This window comes from Cuculus canorus, chromosome 2 (genome assembly GCF_017976375.1).
Source record: "Cuculus canorus isolate bCucCan1 chromosome 2, bCucCan1.pri, whole genome shotgun sequence".
NCBI lineage: Eukaryota > Metazoa > Chordata > Aves > Cuculiformes > Cuculidae > Cuculus > Cuculus canorus.
Genome location: NC_071402.1, coordinates 160885439 through 160903694, shown reverse-complemented (window position 1 = coordinate 160903694; position 18256 = coordinate 160885439). Strand labels below are relative to the sequence as shown.

The window sequence follows — 18256 nt, the reverse complement described above, 5'->3', positions numbered from 1 at the left end:
AGTGGGAGGTGTCCCTGCCCACGGCACCGGGTGGAACTGGATGGGCTTTGAGGTGTCTTCCAATCCAAACTATTCCACAGTTCCATAATTCTAACCTGACGTCAACCAGAACCCCTAGATCCCATCCCTGGAGGTGTTCAAGGTCAGGTTGGATGGGCTTTGAGGAACCTGAGCCAGTGGGAGGTGTCCCTGCCCATGGCAGGGGAGGTGGAAGTGGTTGGGCTTTAAGGTCCCTTCCATTGGAAACCATTCCATGATTCTGTAAGTTATTTTCTTGCCCACTCTTTGGAAAACCGTAGGATGATTTCCCTCCCAAGGAAAGAATTCTCTGGTCAGCGATGAACAGACCTTCCAACCAGCATGGATTTCATCCTTTGTTCCTTGGTGAGAAACGTGGGCAAATGGCAGTTCTTCTGCTTCCTTGTGCTGCTGGAAGAGCTCGGTTGGTCTATTTGGGTCTCTGCTGTTCCACAGTACAAACGTGGCTCTGGAGTCTCCAGTTCTGGAGTCCTCAGCACAGGAAGGATGTGGATCTGTTGGAGTGAGTCCAGAGGAGGCCACGGAGACAATCCCATGGCTGGAGGACCTCTCATGTGAGGACAGGCTCTGAGCGTTGGGATTGTTCATTGTGGAGAAGAGAAGGCTCTGGAGGGATCTTAGAGCAACTGGAAGGGGCTCCAGGAAAGCTGGGAGGGACACCTCCCACTGGCGCATGTTGCTGAAGGCCCCATCCAAGCTGGCCTTGAACATCTCCAGGGATGGGGCAGCCACCACCTCCAGGGATGGGATCGGGCGGTTCTGGATGACATTAAGTTAGAATCATGGAAGCATGAAATGGTTTGGGTTGGAAGGGACCTCAAAGCCCATCCAGTTCCAACCCCCTGCCATGGGCAGGGACACCTCCCACTGGCTCAGGTTGCTCCAAGCCTCATCCAACGTGGCCTTCAACACCTCCAGGGATCCTAAATCACTTCCAAGGGTTTGTAAACTCTGGGATGGTTTGTTTGAGATGGGAATGCCGTGTTTCCTTCCCCTTGTGGTGCCTCACCTGTGCCTGCGTGACAGCGCAGTGACTTGATTCATGGAAGTGTTGTCTCTTCTTCACTTTCTTCTGTCCATGAGCATCTCTCGTGGCTTTTCAGTTCAGGAACCTGTCTTCTAAAGCCCAGGACGGTGTTTCTCTCTGTCCCACTTGGTTTGAATGTCCATCCTGACTACTCAAGGGGGAAGGAGATGTGTGCACACCAAATAAATCTTGCAGAGAAGGACCTTTCTCTTGCTGAATCCTCAACTGCTGCAGTTCCAGGTCTTGGAGATGACGTTGTTACTTAAATGTCCACCTAAAACGCAAAATGAAAGCAGAGCAAAGCCAACGCACGTTTGGCCAACCAACTTGTGAAGGTGGCCTAAAGATCTTGAGAGCCTCACCTATGTCTGTTTTGGAGCTGACTGTGCCTGGGACACTGGGGGATGTGTTGTCCTCCTCTCTGGTTGAACCTCGCTTCAAGCACACCAGGCAGTTTGGACAAGGGTGATGTTCTGTGGAGGAGAGCACGTAGCTCACACGTAACTTCTGGTCTGAGTTAACCAGTCTGGAGCTCAGCCTTTGGTCCTTTGGAGACCTTGTCTGGATGCGCCCTTCAGGTCAGAAATAGATGCTTCCTCCACAAAAGGAGACAACAGGTTCTCCATGCAACAAAGTTCAACCTGGGCAACCATGAATTTGAAGTTAGGAAGGTGTTTGCCCCAGTAAAGAATCTTGAAAGCAGCTTCTGCTTGGAATTCTGGTGCTGATGGGTTCCTCTTCCATCTTGTTTATTAAACAATTCTGCTCCACATCAGTTCTTCTCACTGTGTGGTGACACCAACCATGTTCTTGTCTCCTGCAGACCCCATGACCGTGCACAGAGGGGAGAATCTGCCTGATTTATCCTTTCCTACCGACACGAAGAATGTGCCGCTGTTCATGGACCACGATGATGCTTCCAGAGATGTCCATGGTGAGTTCCTCCTTGGCGTTTCTCCTGATGGTCGGAGTTTGGTGCGTTCTCAGACTTTCTCATGCTGAAAACTATTCATAGAATCATGGAATCGTTAAGGATGGAGAAGACCTCGAAGCTCCTCCAGTCCAACCATCACCCAACTGCACTGTGCCAACTAAACCATGTCCCCAAGTGCCACAGCCAAACGCTTTTTCAACCCCTCCAGAGATGGAAACTCCACCCCTGCCCTGGGCAGCCTCTGCCAGGGCTTCACAACCCTTTCCATGAAGGAACTTTTCCTGATGTCCAACCTAACCCTCTCCTGGTGCAGCTTGAGGCCATCTCCTCCTGTCCTACCGCCTGTCACCTGGGAGAAGAGCCCAATACCAACCTCACCACTACCTCCTTTCAGGCACCTGGAGACAGTGATGAGGTCTCCCATCACACTCCTCCAGGCTAAACACCCCCAGGTCCCTCAGCTGCTCCTCACAACCCTTGTTCTCCAGCCCCTTCCTCAGCTCCATTCCTTTCTCTGGACACTCTCCAGCTCCTCAAGGTCTTTCTTGGAGTGAAAGGCCCAAAACTGCCCCCAGGATTCGAGGTGTGGCCTCACCGGCGCTGAGTCCAGGGGGACAATCCCTTCCCTGCTCCTGTGGCCACCCCAGGGCTGATCCAAGCCAGGATGCTGGTGGCCTTCTTGGCCACGTGGGCCACCGCTGGCTCGTGTTCAGCCGCTGTTGACCAGCATCCCCATGTCCTTTTCCACCGGGCGGCTTTGCAGCTACTCCTCCCCAAGGCTGTAGTGTTGCATGGGGTTGTTGTGGCCCGGATGCAGGACCTGGCACTCGGCCGTTTTGAACCTCATCCCTGGTGGGGTTCCAAAAGCAGGTGGCTGTGGCACTTTGGGACACGGTTTAGGAGGCATGATGTGGTTGGAACAGCGGTTGGACTGGATGAGCTTAGAGGTCTCCTCCAACCTCAATGATTCTACGATTCTATGACCGACAGCAGCAGCCTCCTGGTTCTCGACACACTTCAACACTTCTCTGAAGCTAAAATGTGGAGAAAGTGACGAATCTTTAAATCCACTGAGGCACTGCGACACAAGAGCTGGAGAGCCGAGTAGCTTCATAGAATCATCGAATAGTTTGGGTTGGAAGGGACCTTAAAGCCCATCCAGTTCCAACCCCCTGCCATGGGCAGGGACACCTCCCACTGGATCAGGCTGCCCAAGGCCCATCCAACGTGGCCTTGAACATCTTCAGCGATGGAGCATCCACAGCCTCCCTGGGCAACACCCTTCTGTGTTTCCTTCACTAGAGGCATCTCTGTGTCTTCGTACCGTTGCTCATGAAGGGCTTAAAGCCAGCACCAATGTCCAATCTAATCCTGATGTCCAATCTAACCCTCCTCTGGTGCAACTTGAGGCCATTTCCTCTCCTCCTGTCCCTGTCGCTTGAGGGAAGAGCTCAACACCCACCTCACCACAACCTCCTTTCCAGGAGCTGTAGACAGTGATGAGGTCTCCCTTCAGCCTCCTCTTCTCCAGGATAAACACCCCCAGGGCCCTCAGCTGCTCCTCACAACCCTTGTTCTCCAGACCCTTGCTCAGCTCCGTTCCCTTCTCCGGATGTTCTCCAGCCCCTCAAGGTCTTTCTTGGAGTGAGGGACCCAAAACTGCCCCCAGGATTCGAGGTGTGGCCTCACCGGCGCTGAGTCCAGGGGGACAATCTCTTCCCTACTCCTGTGGCCACCCCTGGGCTGATCCAAGCCAGGATGGTGTTGGCCTTCTTGGCCACCTGGGCCACCGCTGGCTGGTGTTCAGCTGCTGTTGACCAACACCTCAGCTGAGACGTGGACCAACTGTATCATTTCTTCACATGGTTTCTTTAGCGTTTGTGTGTGTGTGTCTGCCCAAAGCCACCCCATAGCTCCTTCCAGGAAGGTGTGTTTGGGATATATTTAGGAGACAGGACATCTGGACAGGCTTAGTCGAAGCAGGGCTAACGTGGTGACTCACCACGTGGTGATTAATGAGCGTGGTAATTAACAAACGGCCTTTTGCTTCCTTAGCACCGTATGGATCGATGATGGTCCCTGAACAACCTTTCTTCAGGCCCCTCTATTCTCCTGCAGAAGCTCTGGACCCATCAGCCTTCGTTGGTCTGGATTCAACAGGAGGGTTTCTGCAGGACAAAGCAGGTGAGATACGGGTGTTCTGCTGTGACTGTTGGGGTTTGGAGGTTGTGGAAGTGGAAAATCCTCATCTGCTGGACCTGAAGTATCTTATTGGGAGAGTTGAAACCTAAAGTCAGAGAAGAGGAGAATGAGGGGAGACCACATCGCTGTCTCCAACTGCTGGAAAGGAGGTTGTAGCGAGGTGGGTGATGGGCTCTTCTCCCAAGTAACGAGGGATGGGATGAGAGGAAATGACCTCAAGTTGCACCAGGGGAGGTCTGGGTTGGAGATTACGAACAATGTCTTTCCTGCAGGAGTGGAGAAGCCCTGGCAGAGGCTGCCCAGGGTGGCAGTGGAGTCTCCATCTCTGGAAGGCTTCAAAAAGTGTGTGGTCATGGCACTTGGGGACATGGTTTAGTCGTCATGGTGGGGTTGGGCTGATGGTTGGATGGGATGAGCTTAAAGGTCTTTTCCAACCTCAGTGATTCCACGATCCCATGAAAACTGGTCAAGATGAGGAAGTTTCCTGTTGGCAATGACAGGTCTTGGATCAGTGTGAACGTTCTGAAGGTATTCGGGGATCACAGAATGGTTGAGGCTAGAAGGAGACCTCGAAAGGTCTTGTCTTGTCCTACTCCTCTGATCAAGGAGGACCTCCTAGAGCTACTTGCCTGGAAGAACTGAGCAAAGAACCTGCTCTGTTGGACAGTACTGGTTACAACCACTATTTCCTCAGCACAGGAAGGACATGGATCTGTTGTAGCAAGTCCACAGGAGGCCACAAAGATGATCTGAGGGCTGGAGCACCTCCCAGATGAGGACAGGCTGAGAGAGTTGGGGTTGTTCACCCTGGAGAAGGCTCCAGGGAGACCTTAGAGCAGCTTCCAGGACTGAAAGGGGCTCCAGGAAAACTGGGGAGGGACTTTTTCCAAGGGCCTGGAGGGACATGACGAGGAGGAATGGCTTTAAATTGGAAGGGAGAAGATTTATATTAGACATGAGGAAGAAATTCTTCACGATGAGGGTGGGAGGCCCTGGAACACATTGCTCCAGGAAGTTCTGGATTTCCCATCCCTGGAGGAGAACTGGATAAGCTTGGAGTCTTCCAACCCCAACCATTGCTTGATTTGGTGGTTCTAGCTTGCTGTCAGCCAGAACCCCCAGATCCCATCCCTGGAGGTGTTGAAGGTCACGTTGGATGGGGCTTGGGGCCCCTGATCCAGTGGGAGGTGTCTCTGCCCATGGCAGGGGGTGGGACTGGGTGGGCTTTGAGGTCCCTTCCAACCCAACCCACTCCAGGATTCTATGATCTAAGGGATTAACTTAGACAAAGATATGGATTCTCCGATATCTCTTCTCTGATTCGAGCCGTCCCCAGCGATGGGCACAGAAGGACACGGTGTTCTCGTACCTTTCTTCAGGGAACTGAACTCACAAACCAGCACAGTTGGTTCCTTCAGCTGAACCAAAGCCGAGTCGTTGTCAACAACGGGATTAAATGTCTTTGTCTTCCCCAGCGCCTGAAGAACACTGGGTGGGAGCTCAGCATGACGTGACGGGACCCGATGCCTCGTTCTTTGTTGAGCCACCAGGTAAGGATGGGTTTGACTCGATCTGCAGGAACTGTCTGGAGTTTCTGAACAGCAGGAGCAGAGCCTCTTTTCTTATCTGCCTTTTAGAGAAACAAAGTGGGACCTGACCAGGAGAAGACACTGTTTCTGCTTCTCAAATCCATTTAGAACAGAAAAGAGTGTTCTGGAATCATAGAATGGTTTGGGTTGGAAGGGATTTCAAAGCCCATCCAGTTCCAACCATGGGCAGGGACACCTCTCACTGGATCAGGTTGCTCCCAGCCCCATCCAACCTGGCCTTGAGCACCTCCAGGGATGGGATCTTTGGGTTCTGGTTGATGGCAAGTTAAAATCGTGGAACTATGGCATAGTTTGGGTTGGAAAGGACCTCAAAGCCCATCCAGTTCCAACTCCCCACCATGGGCAGGGACACCTCCCACTGGTGCATCTTCCTGCCATTCCCTTGGGTCCAGAGAGAAGAGATCGGTGCCTTCTTCTCCTCCTCCCCTTGTGAAGAAGCTGCAGGCCACGATGAGGTCTCCCTTCAGTCTCTTCTTCAGACTGAACAGACCAAGTGACTTCAGCCACTCCTCAGAGACCCTAAACTAAAAACCTAAACCTCTAAACCCTTCCCCAACCTCGTGACCCTCAGCCGTAGTTTGTGGAGTTGATGGCTCTCCTGAGGGCTCGGGGTAGAACCTGGATGTTCTGGAACTGAACGTTCCTTAATGTTATTGCTGCAGTTGCTTCGCAGATGTTTCCCAAGGTCTTGGACAAATTAATTGTCTGAAAACTGATGACAAAACCCATTCTGTTTGGCTCTGATCTGACGGGGAAGCTGAAGTGGTGGAGCTTACTCATCAGGGCTTGAGAGGGTGATTCATGCCATCATAGAATCATAGAATAGGTTGGGTTGGAAGGGACCTTTAAGATCATCCAGTTCCAACTGCTGCCATGGGCAGGGACACCTCCCACTGGCTCAGGCTGCCCAAGGCCCATCCAACGTGGCCTTCAACACCTCCAGGGATGGGGCAGCCACAGCTTCTCTGGGCAACCTGGGCCAGGGCCTCACCACTCTCATCATGAAGAAATTCCTCCTTATGTCCAGTCGAACTCTGCCCCTCTCCAGTTTATCCCCATTGCCCCTCATCCCATCCCCACAAGCCTTTGGGAACAGCCCTTCTCCAGCTTTCTTGGAGCCCTTTCAGGTCACTCTAAGGTCTCCTGGGAGCCTTCTCTTCTCCAGGCTGAACAACCCCAACTCTCTCAGCCTGTCCTCAGATAGGAGGTCCTCCAGCCCTCGTATCATCCTTGGAGCCTCCTCTGGACCCATTCTAACAGTGTTCACATCCTAAGAACTCCAGAGGAGAAACCTGGTTGCTCAGGTCTTCAAGTACTTAATCAGACCTGGGTTTGTATTCCCAGTGCCCCCGGCAGCGACTGAAGCAATGAAGCTGGAGGTACCGGAAAGCCCTCCTGCAGCGGCTCCTGGTTGCGTCTCCAACACAGTAACAGCATCGCCAGGAGAGGCTGGAGCTCCTGATGGACCAAAAAGTGCGGCATCAGGTAAAGTTGCCTTGGTCTAAAGTTTGGTGCTGGCTTTAAGCCCTTCATGAGCAATGGTAGGAAGACGTAGAGTTGCCTCTCGTGAAGGAAACACAGAAAGGTGTTGCCCAGGGAGGTTGTGGATGCTCCATCGCTGAAGATGTTCAAGGCCACGTTGGATGGGCCCTGGGCAGCCTGATCCAGTGGGAGGTGTCTTTGCCCATGGAAGGGGTTGGAACTGGATGGGCTTTAAGGTCCCTTCCAACCCAAACTATTCGATGATTCTATGAAGCTACTCGGCTCTCCAGCTCTTGTGTCGCAGTGCCTCAGCGGATTTAAGGATTCGTTACTTTCTCAACATTTTAGCTTCAGAGAAGTGTTGAAGTGTGTTGAGAACCAGGAGGCTGCTGCTGTCGGTCATAGAATCATAGTATCATTGAGGTTGGAGGAGACCTCTAAGCTCATCCAGTCCAACCGTCGTTCCAACCACATTGTGCCTCCTAAACGGTGTCCCAAAGTGCCACAGCCACCTGCTTTTGGAACCCCACCAGGGATGAGGTTCAACACGGCCGAGTGCCAGGTCCTGCATCTGGGCCACAACAACCCCATGCAACACTACAGCCTTGGGGAGGAGTAGCTGCAAAGCCGCCTGGTGGAAAAGGACATGGGGATGCTGGTCAACAGCGGCTGAACATGAGCCAGTGGTGGCCCACGTGGCCAAGAAGGCCACCAGCATCCTGGCTCGGATCAGCCCTGGGGTGGCCACAGGAGCAGGGAAGGGATTGTCCTCCTGGACTCGGCGCTGGTGAGGCCACACCTCGAATCCTGGGGTCAGTTTTGGGTCCCTCACTCCAAGAAAGACCTTGAGGAGCTGGAGGGCGTTCAGAGAAGGAAACGGAGCTGAGGAAGGGGCTGGAGAACAAGGGTTATGAGGAGCAGCTGAGGGACCTGGGGGTGTTTAGCCTGGAGGAGTGTGATGGGAGACCTCATCACTGTCTCCAGGTGCCTGAAAGGAGGTAGTGGTGAGGTTGGTATTGGGCTCTTCTCCCAGGTGACAGGTGGTAGGACAGGAGGAGATGGCCTCAAGCTGCAGCAGGGGAGGGTTAGGTTGGACATGGGGAAAAGTTCCTTCATGGGAAGGGTTGTGAAGCCCTGGCAGAGGCTGCCCAGGGCAGGGGTGGAGTCTCCATCCCTGGAGGGCTTCAGAAACCACATGGCCTTGGCACTGTGGTTTAGTCGGCACGGTGGGGTTGGGTGATGGTTGGACTGGATGAGCTTTGAGGTCTTTTCCATCCTTAATGATTCAAGAAACAACCCCTTGTTGTGGTTCTTGTACGTCTGTTTGGAATGTGGTGCTCGCAGTGGATTGAGGAGCTCTGAGCTCTGCTCTTTCACCAGCTTCGTAGCATCAGGTGGTTTTAGAGGAACACAACACATCCTTCAGCTTTTGAGTGCTCAGAGCTGACGAGTGTCTAACCTTGTGGTCAAGGACACAAAACATGGCCCGTGCGGCTGCAATAGAAGCACTTGGGAGCGTTGAGGAGTGTTGGTAGAACTTGAGTGCACTGTGACGAGACGTGGAGAAGTGATGGTGGAAGAGGAGATGACAGACAAGGAGCAAAAGCCCAATCTCCTCTGGTTAAAACCCCACCACTATGTGTTTATGGTCTTTGGTTGTTGATTGCTGTGATCTCTGTTTCCGTAGCAGATGCCGCCTGCGTTCCTGCCTTGGATGTCCCGGCTGCTTCTGCAGACCAGGCTGGGTCTGCTCTTGCAGGAGACACCAAACCTGCTCCATCTCTCAGTGCTGGATTTGCTCCTGCAGCTGAAGCCGATTCTGTCCACGCTGTAGATGTTGGCTTTGCTCCAGCACCGGAAGCCAAACCTCCCAAAGCTGCCTCCACCCCGGCTGCAGATACCGGCTTCGACTTCACCCCAGCAGAGGCCACATCCCATTACGCTATGGATTTGGAGTTTGCTCCAGTGGAAGAGGCAGGATTTGCCCCAGCAGAAGACGCAAGGTTTGCCCCAGCAGCAGACGTGGAACCTCACAATGCTGTGGATCTCCAATTTGCCCGAGCCATGGATGTGGAATCAAATCATGCTGTGGATTTGGCATTTGCTGCCTCACCAGATCCCAAATCTCCTGGTGCTTTGGCTTCTGAGTTTGCTGCCTCACCAGATCCCAAATCTCCTCATGCTTTGGCGTCTGAGTTTGCCGCCTCACCAGATCCCAAATCTCCTCATGCTTTGGCGTCTGAGTTTGCCGCCTCACCAGATCCCAAATCTCCTCATGCTTTGGCTTCTGAGTTTGCCCCAGCAGCAGATCCCAAATCTCCTCATGCTTTGGCTTCTGAGTTTGCCCCAGCAGCAGAAGTCAACCACCACCACCCTCTGGATTCTGGATTTGCTGCTGTAGCAGAACCCAAACCTCTTCCTCCGATGGACTCTGGATTTACCTCTGCAGAAGTGAAATCCGAGACGTCTGACGCCAAGGCTGCTGCACCAGAAGAACCGATGACATTGGAGTCTTCTCTTGAGCAAGACAAGTCCTCCGTCAACAAGCACCCCACAGGTGAGCACGTGCGCCCGGAAGCTCTGTTCAGGCTTGGAATATCATGGCACGAGGTGTGGGAAGGCCATGGTGAGCTGGTGGAGCACTGGTAGCAACACTCATGGTAGCACATGGTGGTGGTTGCACAGATGTTCTCCAGCCCCTTCCTCAGCTCCGTTCCCTTCTCCGGACACACTCCAGCCCCTCAAAGTTTTTCTTGGAGTGAGGGACCCAAAACTCAACCCAGGATTTGAGGTGTGGCCTCACCAGTGCTGAGTCCAAGGGGACAGTCCCTTCCCTGCTCCTGTGGCCACCCCAGGGCTGATCCAAGCCAGGATGGTGTTGGCCTTCTTGGCCACCTGGGCCACCGCAGGCTCGTGTTCAGCAAAGATCTTCTTTAGCAGATCTTTAGGCTTTCAGGAGGACAGAGCAGGTAAAATCAATCCTGAAGAGCAGATGCCACTGCTCTAAAAGTGAGGAAAACCATCAGTTTCTTGCAAAGACAAGACTTTGTTGAGGCAGTGATTTTTATCTTGCTTAATCTCACCTTAATTAAATATATCGTGAGCTTTTCTTCTTCGTATTCTGTTTGCAGAACCAACTGCGAATGTGGAGCAAGAGTTGAAAGCCCCAGAAGCTCCTGCTGACCTTGAGAAAGCTGAAGGCAGCAAAGCACCTCCCAGTCATGAAGAGCATCTGCCAGAGCAGGCGAACCACCTTCCTGAATCAACAGGTGAGGATGAGACCCATGGGGTGAAACTGGAACCAGCGCTTCCCTATCAGCTAATCCTGTCCCACCACCCTGGTTCTTCCTTGTAGACATCGTTCCTCTGTCCCTCACAAGGACAAAACAGCAAAGGTTTCATTTCAAGCGGGTTGTTGGTGCGTTCGAATGTGGGGATGGGTGGAAAGAGATGGTTGTCTTCACATTTGAAGTTGCCGTAGAATCATGGAATGGGTTGGGTTGGAAGGGACTTCAAAGCCCATCTAGTTCCAACCCCCTGCCATGGGCAGGGGCACCTCCCACTGGAGCAGGTTGCTCCAAGCCCCATCCAACGTGGCCTTCCAACACCTCCAGGGATGGGATCTGGGGGTTCTGGTTGATTGCAAATAAGAATCATGGAACAATGGTTTGAGTTGGAAGAGACCTCAAAGCCCGTCCAGTTCCACCCTCCTGCCACGGGCAGGGACACCTCCCACTGGATGAGGGTGCTCAAAGCATCATGTATGGAACTGTTCTCTAAAGTAATTACATCTTACTAATCAGAACTCGTTATCATTGTCTGTAATTGAGGGTTTTGTAGTGTTTGTATGAATATATTTGAAGGTATCTATGAACACACCAGGAGTAGGAAGAAATGTTTCCTGCGAAGGTGTTGAGGCACTGGCACAGGTTGCCCAGAGGAGTTGTAGGTGCCCCATGGACGGCTGGACTTGATGATCTCAAAGGTCTTTTCCGACCTAGTGATCCTATGATCCTTGGAGGTGTTCAAGGCCAGGTCGGATGGGGCTTCATGCAATGGGATCCAGTGGGAGGTGGATGAACTTTGAGGTCCCTTCCATGGTTCTACCATTCTAACTTTGCCATCAACCAGAATCCCCAGATCCCATCCCTGGAGGTGTTGAAGGACAGTTTGGATGGGGCTCGGAGCAACCTGATCCGTTGGGAGGTGTCCCTGCCCATGGCAGGGCGTTGGAACTGGATGGGCTTGGAGGTCCCTTCCAGCCCAAACCATTCCAAGATCAGTATTATTGGGGACTCCAGGCTTATAGTGGAGCACACTCTGGATTTGAAGTCCAGTCGGAAGCCGGTGTGGTCTGAATTTGGTTGATTACAGAGAGGAAAAACCTCAACGAAACCTTCACCCCTTGCTTGAGCTCCAGGGCTTTCTTTGATCGATGTTTCACCTCCATCGTTGTGTGTCTGCCAGTGTATAAAATTGATGCTTAAAATGGGATTGAAAGGACACGATCCCATTACAAACTTCATTCCTATCGCAGTAAACCCTGTTCCCTTCCTCAGGGCTTGCGTTTAGACTGCAGATGTCCCATATCCCTCAAAACTGAAACGTTCTCTTCCTATTTCTCTTCTTTCAGTTCCGGTAGAAGCCAAAGAAGCTGTTGCATTAGAAAAGAAAGACCTTCCAGAAAAACCTGTTCCTACTGCAGATGTCGCTGGGACGGAGAAACAAAAGACGGAGGTGGAACACAACCATGTCCATCATGGAGAACCTCAACAAGAAAAAGCCCTGCAAGAACCCACAGGTAGAACATAGATAATGATTCAGTTTTAGAGTGGAAATAACTCTGTGAACTCTTCTTCTTCCGACTGCGTTACCCCTTGAGGAGCAGAAAGCTCTTTGGCTCCGAGCGGCTGAGTGGTTCCTTGCGTTCGTTGGTGATTCTGCTTGCGCTTTCCCTCTAATTTCTGCCCTTTGAAATGCTCTTTTCCCTTCTATGTTCCCGGGACTGGAAGTCCACACGTGGGTGCTGCTGGGACTGGACTGGCTTAGATGTCTTCTCTGTGGAATTTAAAAGCTCACCATCTCTTTGCCGTCACTGTCAGCTGCTTGTTTTGGTGTTAAAAAGGACCGTTATTTCTGATTGCAAACTTAGAGGTGTAGTATAGGTTGGGTTGGAAGAGACCTTAAAGCCCATCCATGGGCAGGAAGACACCTCCCAATGGATCAGCTGCTCCGAGCCCCATCCAACCTGGCCTTGAGCACCTCCAGGGATGGGATCTGGGGGTTCTGGTTGATTACAAATTAGAATCATGGAACCATGGAATGGGTTGGGTTGGAAGGGCCCTCAAAGCCCATCCAGTTCCACCCCATGCCATGGGCTGGGACACCTCCCACTGGATCAGGGGGCTCAAAGCCCCATCCAACTTGGCCTTCAACCCCTCCAGGGATGAGGCAGCCGTGTGCCATCCGTGCAACCTGTGCCAGAATCTCCCCACCCTCATTATAAAGAACATCTTCCTAATGTCTAATCTAAATCTTCCCCTTCCAATTTAAAGCTATTCCCCCTCATCCTGTCACTCCAGGTCCTTGGAAAAAAAGCCCCTCTCCAGCTTTCCTGGAGTCCCTTTCAGTCCTGGAAGCTGCTCTAAGATCTCCCTGGAGCCTTCTTTTCTCCAGGCTGACCAACCCCAACCCTGTGAGCCTGTCCTCAGAGCAGAGCTTCCAATATTCCTGGTGAAGCCCTCCTTCCAAATGGAAATTTTAGATTACCAATGGGAAATGTGATGTTTTCCCTTCTCTGCCACCTCTGTTCTTGCTCACACGTGTGACCAGAGCTGATATCTTGGCCAGGGCTCGTTAATGAGTGACCGATGCTCCCGTAGACCAAGACCTTGTAGCCAAAGCCACCTTGAGCTGCCTGTCACGGCGTAGAGCCAACAACTTCTGTTCCGGAGGTTCTGCCTTCCACTACATCCACCGATGGGGCTGTGGCAACTTTGGCTCTTTTGCTCCTCCTTCTCTTTTCCATCCCTTCGTCTTTCCCCTCCACTTTTATTTGGAAGGCTGCCAGTTTGGGGATATAAAAAGTTGAATCAGTTTTTCTTGCCTTTGCTAAAACAAAAATGGATCTTTAATGCGTTTTTCCAAGCATGTCCTTACGAGATCCGTTGCTTTTCGGTGGGGTAAGAACACGGATCGGTGGTTTTAAATAGCATTGACGTGTTTATCGGTAGTACCTTAAATAGGTTTTGCGTGTAAATGTCTCTTCCAGCCCTGCCGAGGTGGATTTAGAATTAGCGTGGTATTGGTGGTGGAAAAGTCCGCGGTTGTGACGGTGTGGAGTGGTTTTGGTGGCTAAAATCAAATATAAAGTGTATTTTTTATATCTATTTCAAGCAAATAAGTTGCCTCGATCTTTGAGCGGGCTTCCTGTATTCCAGGTCTACCTCCTGCACAAATAAGGCAAGCTAACAAATCCGGTGAGCGCAGGTTTGGCAGAGCAAAACCTGCACCGAGACCTCTTACAGATGTACCAGAGGAACGTCTCGGAGGTCTCCCACCACCGAAGAGCGCTGACCCCAAAGTAGAACCCTATTCCGTAGAGGAACCCGGCTGCGTTGCTGGAACAGCTCTTGGCATTAGGGTTTCGCGCAAAAAGGCGGCCGAGCAGGCGGAGTTTGCCGAGAGCTGCCGAGATATGCCAAGGGAGAGCTGGGATCTAGAAGGTTCTCTGGCCATTGTGAAGAAAAAGAAGAAGAAGCCAAAGCAGAAGAGGAACCAGCTGCCAAGAGCGATGGAGTTCTGGGATGAGAACGGAACGGTCTCCAAAGCTCCTAGAAATCCCCCGTTTGCTGTTGGATTCCATAAAGCGGATGCACCAGTGGAAGTTCTCAAGAAGGAGGCGGTTCCTGCAGGAAGCGGAGCCTCAGATACACCAAAGGATGCTAAAATAACTGGAAATCCCATCCTGGAGGAGCAAAATGCCTTCTCAGTGCCAGCACCAGGCCAGCAGGCCCCAAATCCCAGTGTGCCGTTAGGGGAGGATGCAAAGAAAGGGGATGTCATGAAAGCAGAAGGAACGAAAAGGGATGGTTTGATGTTGCAATCTAAAGGCAAAAGAAAAGAGGTTCCTTTGGAGAATGTAGGACAGACTAAGGTGGGGGAATCGGTTCCAGCCCAGCGGCCAACCAAGCCTCTGGAAAGAGATGTTCTTGATAAGGATGAGAAAAGGGAGTTTAAGGAGTCGAAGCGTGCCGAGCTGGTGGCATCTCCATCAGGAGATGTTGCTCGGAGCAAAGCAGGAAGTCCATTACAGAGTAGACCTTCACATTTGCTCCTTTCTGATCAGGACAAGGGGGCTCAATGTGCATCTCCCATGCGTGAAGCACTCGATGACCCCGTCCACCACGAGCTTCAGGCGTCCAAGGGGTCACTGAAGGAAGGAGAGAAGAAAAGAGGTGGATGTGAAGGCAGTAAAGGAGGTGCAAGTGAATCTCTCAAAGAGGCTTCTCCTCTAGAGGCTGTGGCCCCACCGGATGGGCTTCCCGGCGAGCCAAGGGCAGCTGGTGGAACTAAACCAATGTCCTCTCCTAAGACCACAGCTGTTGTCTTCTCTACTTCAGAAGGAGTAAGGAAGACTCCAACAGATGCTGCTGAGATGCCTTCTACACCCTTGGGTTTACCAAAGCCTGAGGAAGTCATTGCTCCACAGAACAGAAAGGCCGACAGCTTTTCCGAGACGCTTCTCCCATCTGATGCCAAACCTCCCACCTGCGCTCCAGCGGCCGACGGAGCGGTGGGACCCGATTCTCCTGATAAAACCAAAGGGAAAGACTTCCTTGGGTCAGAGCAGCAGATGGGAAAAGATCCCAACAGTGCGCAGGGGTTGGACAGGGCTAAAAAAAGGCGTGGAGAAGGGAAAGGGAAAAGGCTCAAAAGCTTCCCTGAGGAGATGATGCTTTTGGAGGACGGAGACAAGGTTGGTGATGGAGGGAGGGTAGAAGTGGCTTTCCCTGATGGAAGCAGAGGGTTTGCAGCACGGGGACACTCGTCTGGAAGCGTCGCACGTGCTTATCCTGTAGAAAAGCCAAAAAAAAGAGGCAGCAATGGGAGAAGTAAGAGAGGAGAAAGAAGCTTTTACCAATCTGAGAATAAATTGGATCCAAGCGGTTTTCCTGACATAACCGATAAAGGCGAGGAGAGGGGCTGTGGGGTTGCTGAGCGTCGTCAGGAGGGAACTCGGACCCCAAAGTCAACGGAGATGGGGATGGAGAAGCAGAAAGTAAGCGTTGAGAAGCATGAAATAGCTCCTGCGGGTGCTTTAGAGCGACTGCTCCCGCTGGAGAGTGGGAGAGAGGAGCCGAAGCGTCTCGCCGGCATTGATGTGCTCGGCAAAACACAAGAGGTGGATTTGATGAGTAAAAGCAAAGAGGGTGGGATTATTCCTGAGGTTGGGATGAATTCTGGTGCCACCGTGGTGGCAGAGAGACCCAGGAAGAGGGGGAGCGATGGGAGAAGGAAAAGTGATAGGAGCCCTTCGAGCCTGGCGGCTCCTCCGGATGCTGGAGTGGAAAGCAGCAAAGAGAAGGGGGCTGGAAGCACGAAAGATAAAGGTGATAAAGATAAGGTTAAAGATAAAGATAAGGTTAAAGTTAAAGATAAAGATGATAAAGGTAAAGTTAAAGATAAAGATGATAAAGATAAAGATGATAAAGATGATAAAGATGATAAAGATGATAAAGATGATAAAGAAAAAGATAAAGATAAAGATAAAGATGATAAAGATAAAGATAAAGATAAAGATAAAGATAAAGATAAAGATAAAGATAAAGATAAAGATAAAGATAAGGTGTCTGGGTTTGGAAAGGACCTCCTGCTGGAGTATCGAGTGAGTAAAAACCACGACGTGCCGGGGAAGCCTGAGCTGCAAGGTGGGAGCAGAAGTTTCTCGAATCAGCCGGTTCTTTCAGGTGATAAACTAGAAAGAGCAGAGCCAGAAATAGGCAAGAGGAAAGAAACTTGGGCTGTGAGGGCAGGCGAGGAGCTCGATAGGTCTGAGAGCAAGAGAGATGCGGCTGTGGCACACGATTCCCCGAAGGTGATGGAGCAACCAAAGAGACAAAGTGGAGATGGCAAAGGCAACAAAGCTGATGGGAGTCTTGAGCGCTCCATGCTGGCTCTGGGAGGTGAAGAGGTGGGAGATATTAAACAAGCTCAACCTTCTGAGAAAGGCAAAGAGACCGATTCCAGTCCGTTAGCGAATCTTCTGGGTGACCTGAGTGATGGACAAGCTCCTGCTCTACCTCTGGAGCCAGAAAAACCACGCGCGGGTGGTAAAGAGCAATGCGCGAGGGTGGAGGACACGTTTCCTCCTCGTGAGGTGGAGAGAACTGACAAATCTGAAGCAGAAAGTCGCGCTCCTTGCAGCAGGAAGGGGGACCTTCGTAGCCCAGAGCGTCCCCCGGTGGCAGATCCTGCTTTGGCCACAGTTAAGGATAGATCTACAAAGTGGTGCTATGATGGAAGCAGGAAAAAGGTGATGAATGTGGAGACCAAAGCGAACAGGAGTAAAGCGCAGCCTCCCGTGGGATCCGAGATGGAATATGGAATGGGAGACATGGATCTTGTGGATGAAAACAGAAACATCAAAACCTTTGGTCCTCAAATGCTTTGGGATGAGAAAAGAAGCGACTTGGGATCCGTTGCTCAGGCTGCAGGTCCTGACAACGCTGGGAATGTTCCACGTGGCTTCCCGAAGCAGATGGGTGAGGGTGCAGGGGGGAAGGAGCTGCCTTCTCCTGTGGTTGTGGCAGAGGAAAGCGTCAAAGAGCCAACGGCTGGTGCTGAGAAGACAGGGATGCCGAAATCCTGTGGGCAACCGATCCATCTGGGCCACCAAGAGCCTGGAAACAAGACTTCAATGAAAGGTGATGAAGAACCTGCTTCCCAGGGTGGCAGCGAGGCAGGGAAAGCCCTTTCTTCGGATCAAGCAGTCGAGCAGGACATCAAATCAAAGAAGGGTGACGTTCACCTCGCTCCTGCGGCAAAGATGGGCGATAAAGAGACAACAACCACTGACAGCGCTTCCTCAGACCTTCCTCAGAAGGTGGTGGATTCCAAACATAGACCTGCTCCTGTCGGTGCCGAAGGGGCAGAGAAACTGGAAGCATCCATCTCTGCTGGAGAGAAGGACGCTGGGTGTGTTTCTTCAGAAGCCACCGCAAGAGCAGAGAGCAAAGCAGGAGCAGCCACGTCGCACGGTGGCGTGGAAGCGTTGGTGGAGACTAAAGGTGAAGGCGCTGAGCTGGATGGAAGCGGGAGGTTGAATGGAAGCCCAGGTGGTTTGGACGATGTGGAGGCTGCTGGTTTGAATCTGACGGCAACCAAAATAAGTCTGAAAGAGAACAAGGAAGGTCTTGCTCAGCCTGAAGAAGATGGTGCTGCACCCAACAAGGAGGCTCACCTGGACGAGGCTGTCCCAGCGTTGAAGTCTCCAGGAGAGAAACCTCAAGAGGCAACGAAAGTGAAAGAAGCAAGTCAACAAAAAGCTGCGAAGGAGGCAAAGAAAGACAAAATCAACGCAGCAGAACCAATCAAAGGCTACATGAGACCCACCAAGTCCCGAGGGGTGGCAGCTCTGCCAGCCAGGTCTGTCGCTCCGGGCCGAGAGATGCAAAGGCAGCTGAGACCCATGAGCACGAGCCGACCGAGGCAAGAAAAAGGTGTGTGGTTTGAGCTGGTGGCTGTAATCCAGGCAGCTTGCGTGCGAGCCCTCGCTGGTTGTCGGTGCGTTGGCATGAATCCGCGATCGTTAATCCCCTGGGGCACAAACGAGTGTGGCATGACCGGGGTTTTGGCTGATGGGGAGAGGCTGTAAGTTCTGCTTGCCCGTCTCACAGTGCTAATTCCCAGCAGTTGAAGGTCTGACAGCTTGGTGTGAGGTCCGAAACTCCTGATTAATCT

The 18256-nt window shown here is 52.0% G+C and overlaps 1 protein-coding gene across 18 annotated transcripts in view; it reads left to right on the top strand.

Moving 5' to 3' along the window:
- The window catches only part of MAP4 (microtubule associated protein 4), a 177952-nt gene that overhangs the window by 101127 nt on the left and 58569 nt on the right, over positions 1–18256 (top strand). For 9 of the 18 annotated variants that reach the window (XM_054058620.1, XM_054058613.1, XM_054058622.1 and 6 more), the window contains 8 exons: positions 1890–2000; positions 4056–4184; positions 5678–5752; positions 7157–7297; positions 8982–9851; positions 10426–10563; positions 11928–12095; positions 13735–18015. In XM_054058620.1, the coding sequence (XP_053914595.1) occupies positions 1890–2000; positions 4056–4184; positions 5678–5752; positions 7157–7297; positions 8982–9851; positions 10426–10563; positions 11928–12095; positions 13735–18015 (5913 nt within the window). The remainder of the gene's footprint in view (positions 1–1889; positions 2001–4055; positions 4185–5677; positions 5753–7156; positions 7298–8981; positions 9852–10425; positions 10564–11927; positions 12096–13734; positions 18016–18256) is intronic. The other 9 variants (XM_054058626.1, XM_054058625.1, XM_054058624.1 and 6 more) reach the window with 7 other exon arrangements.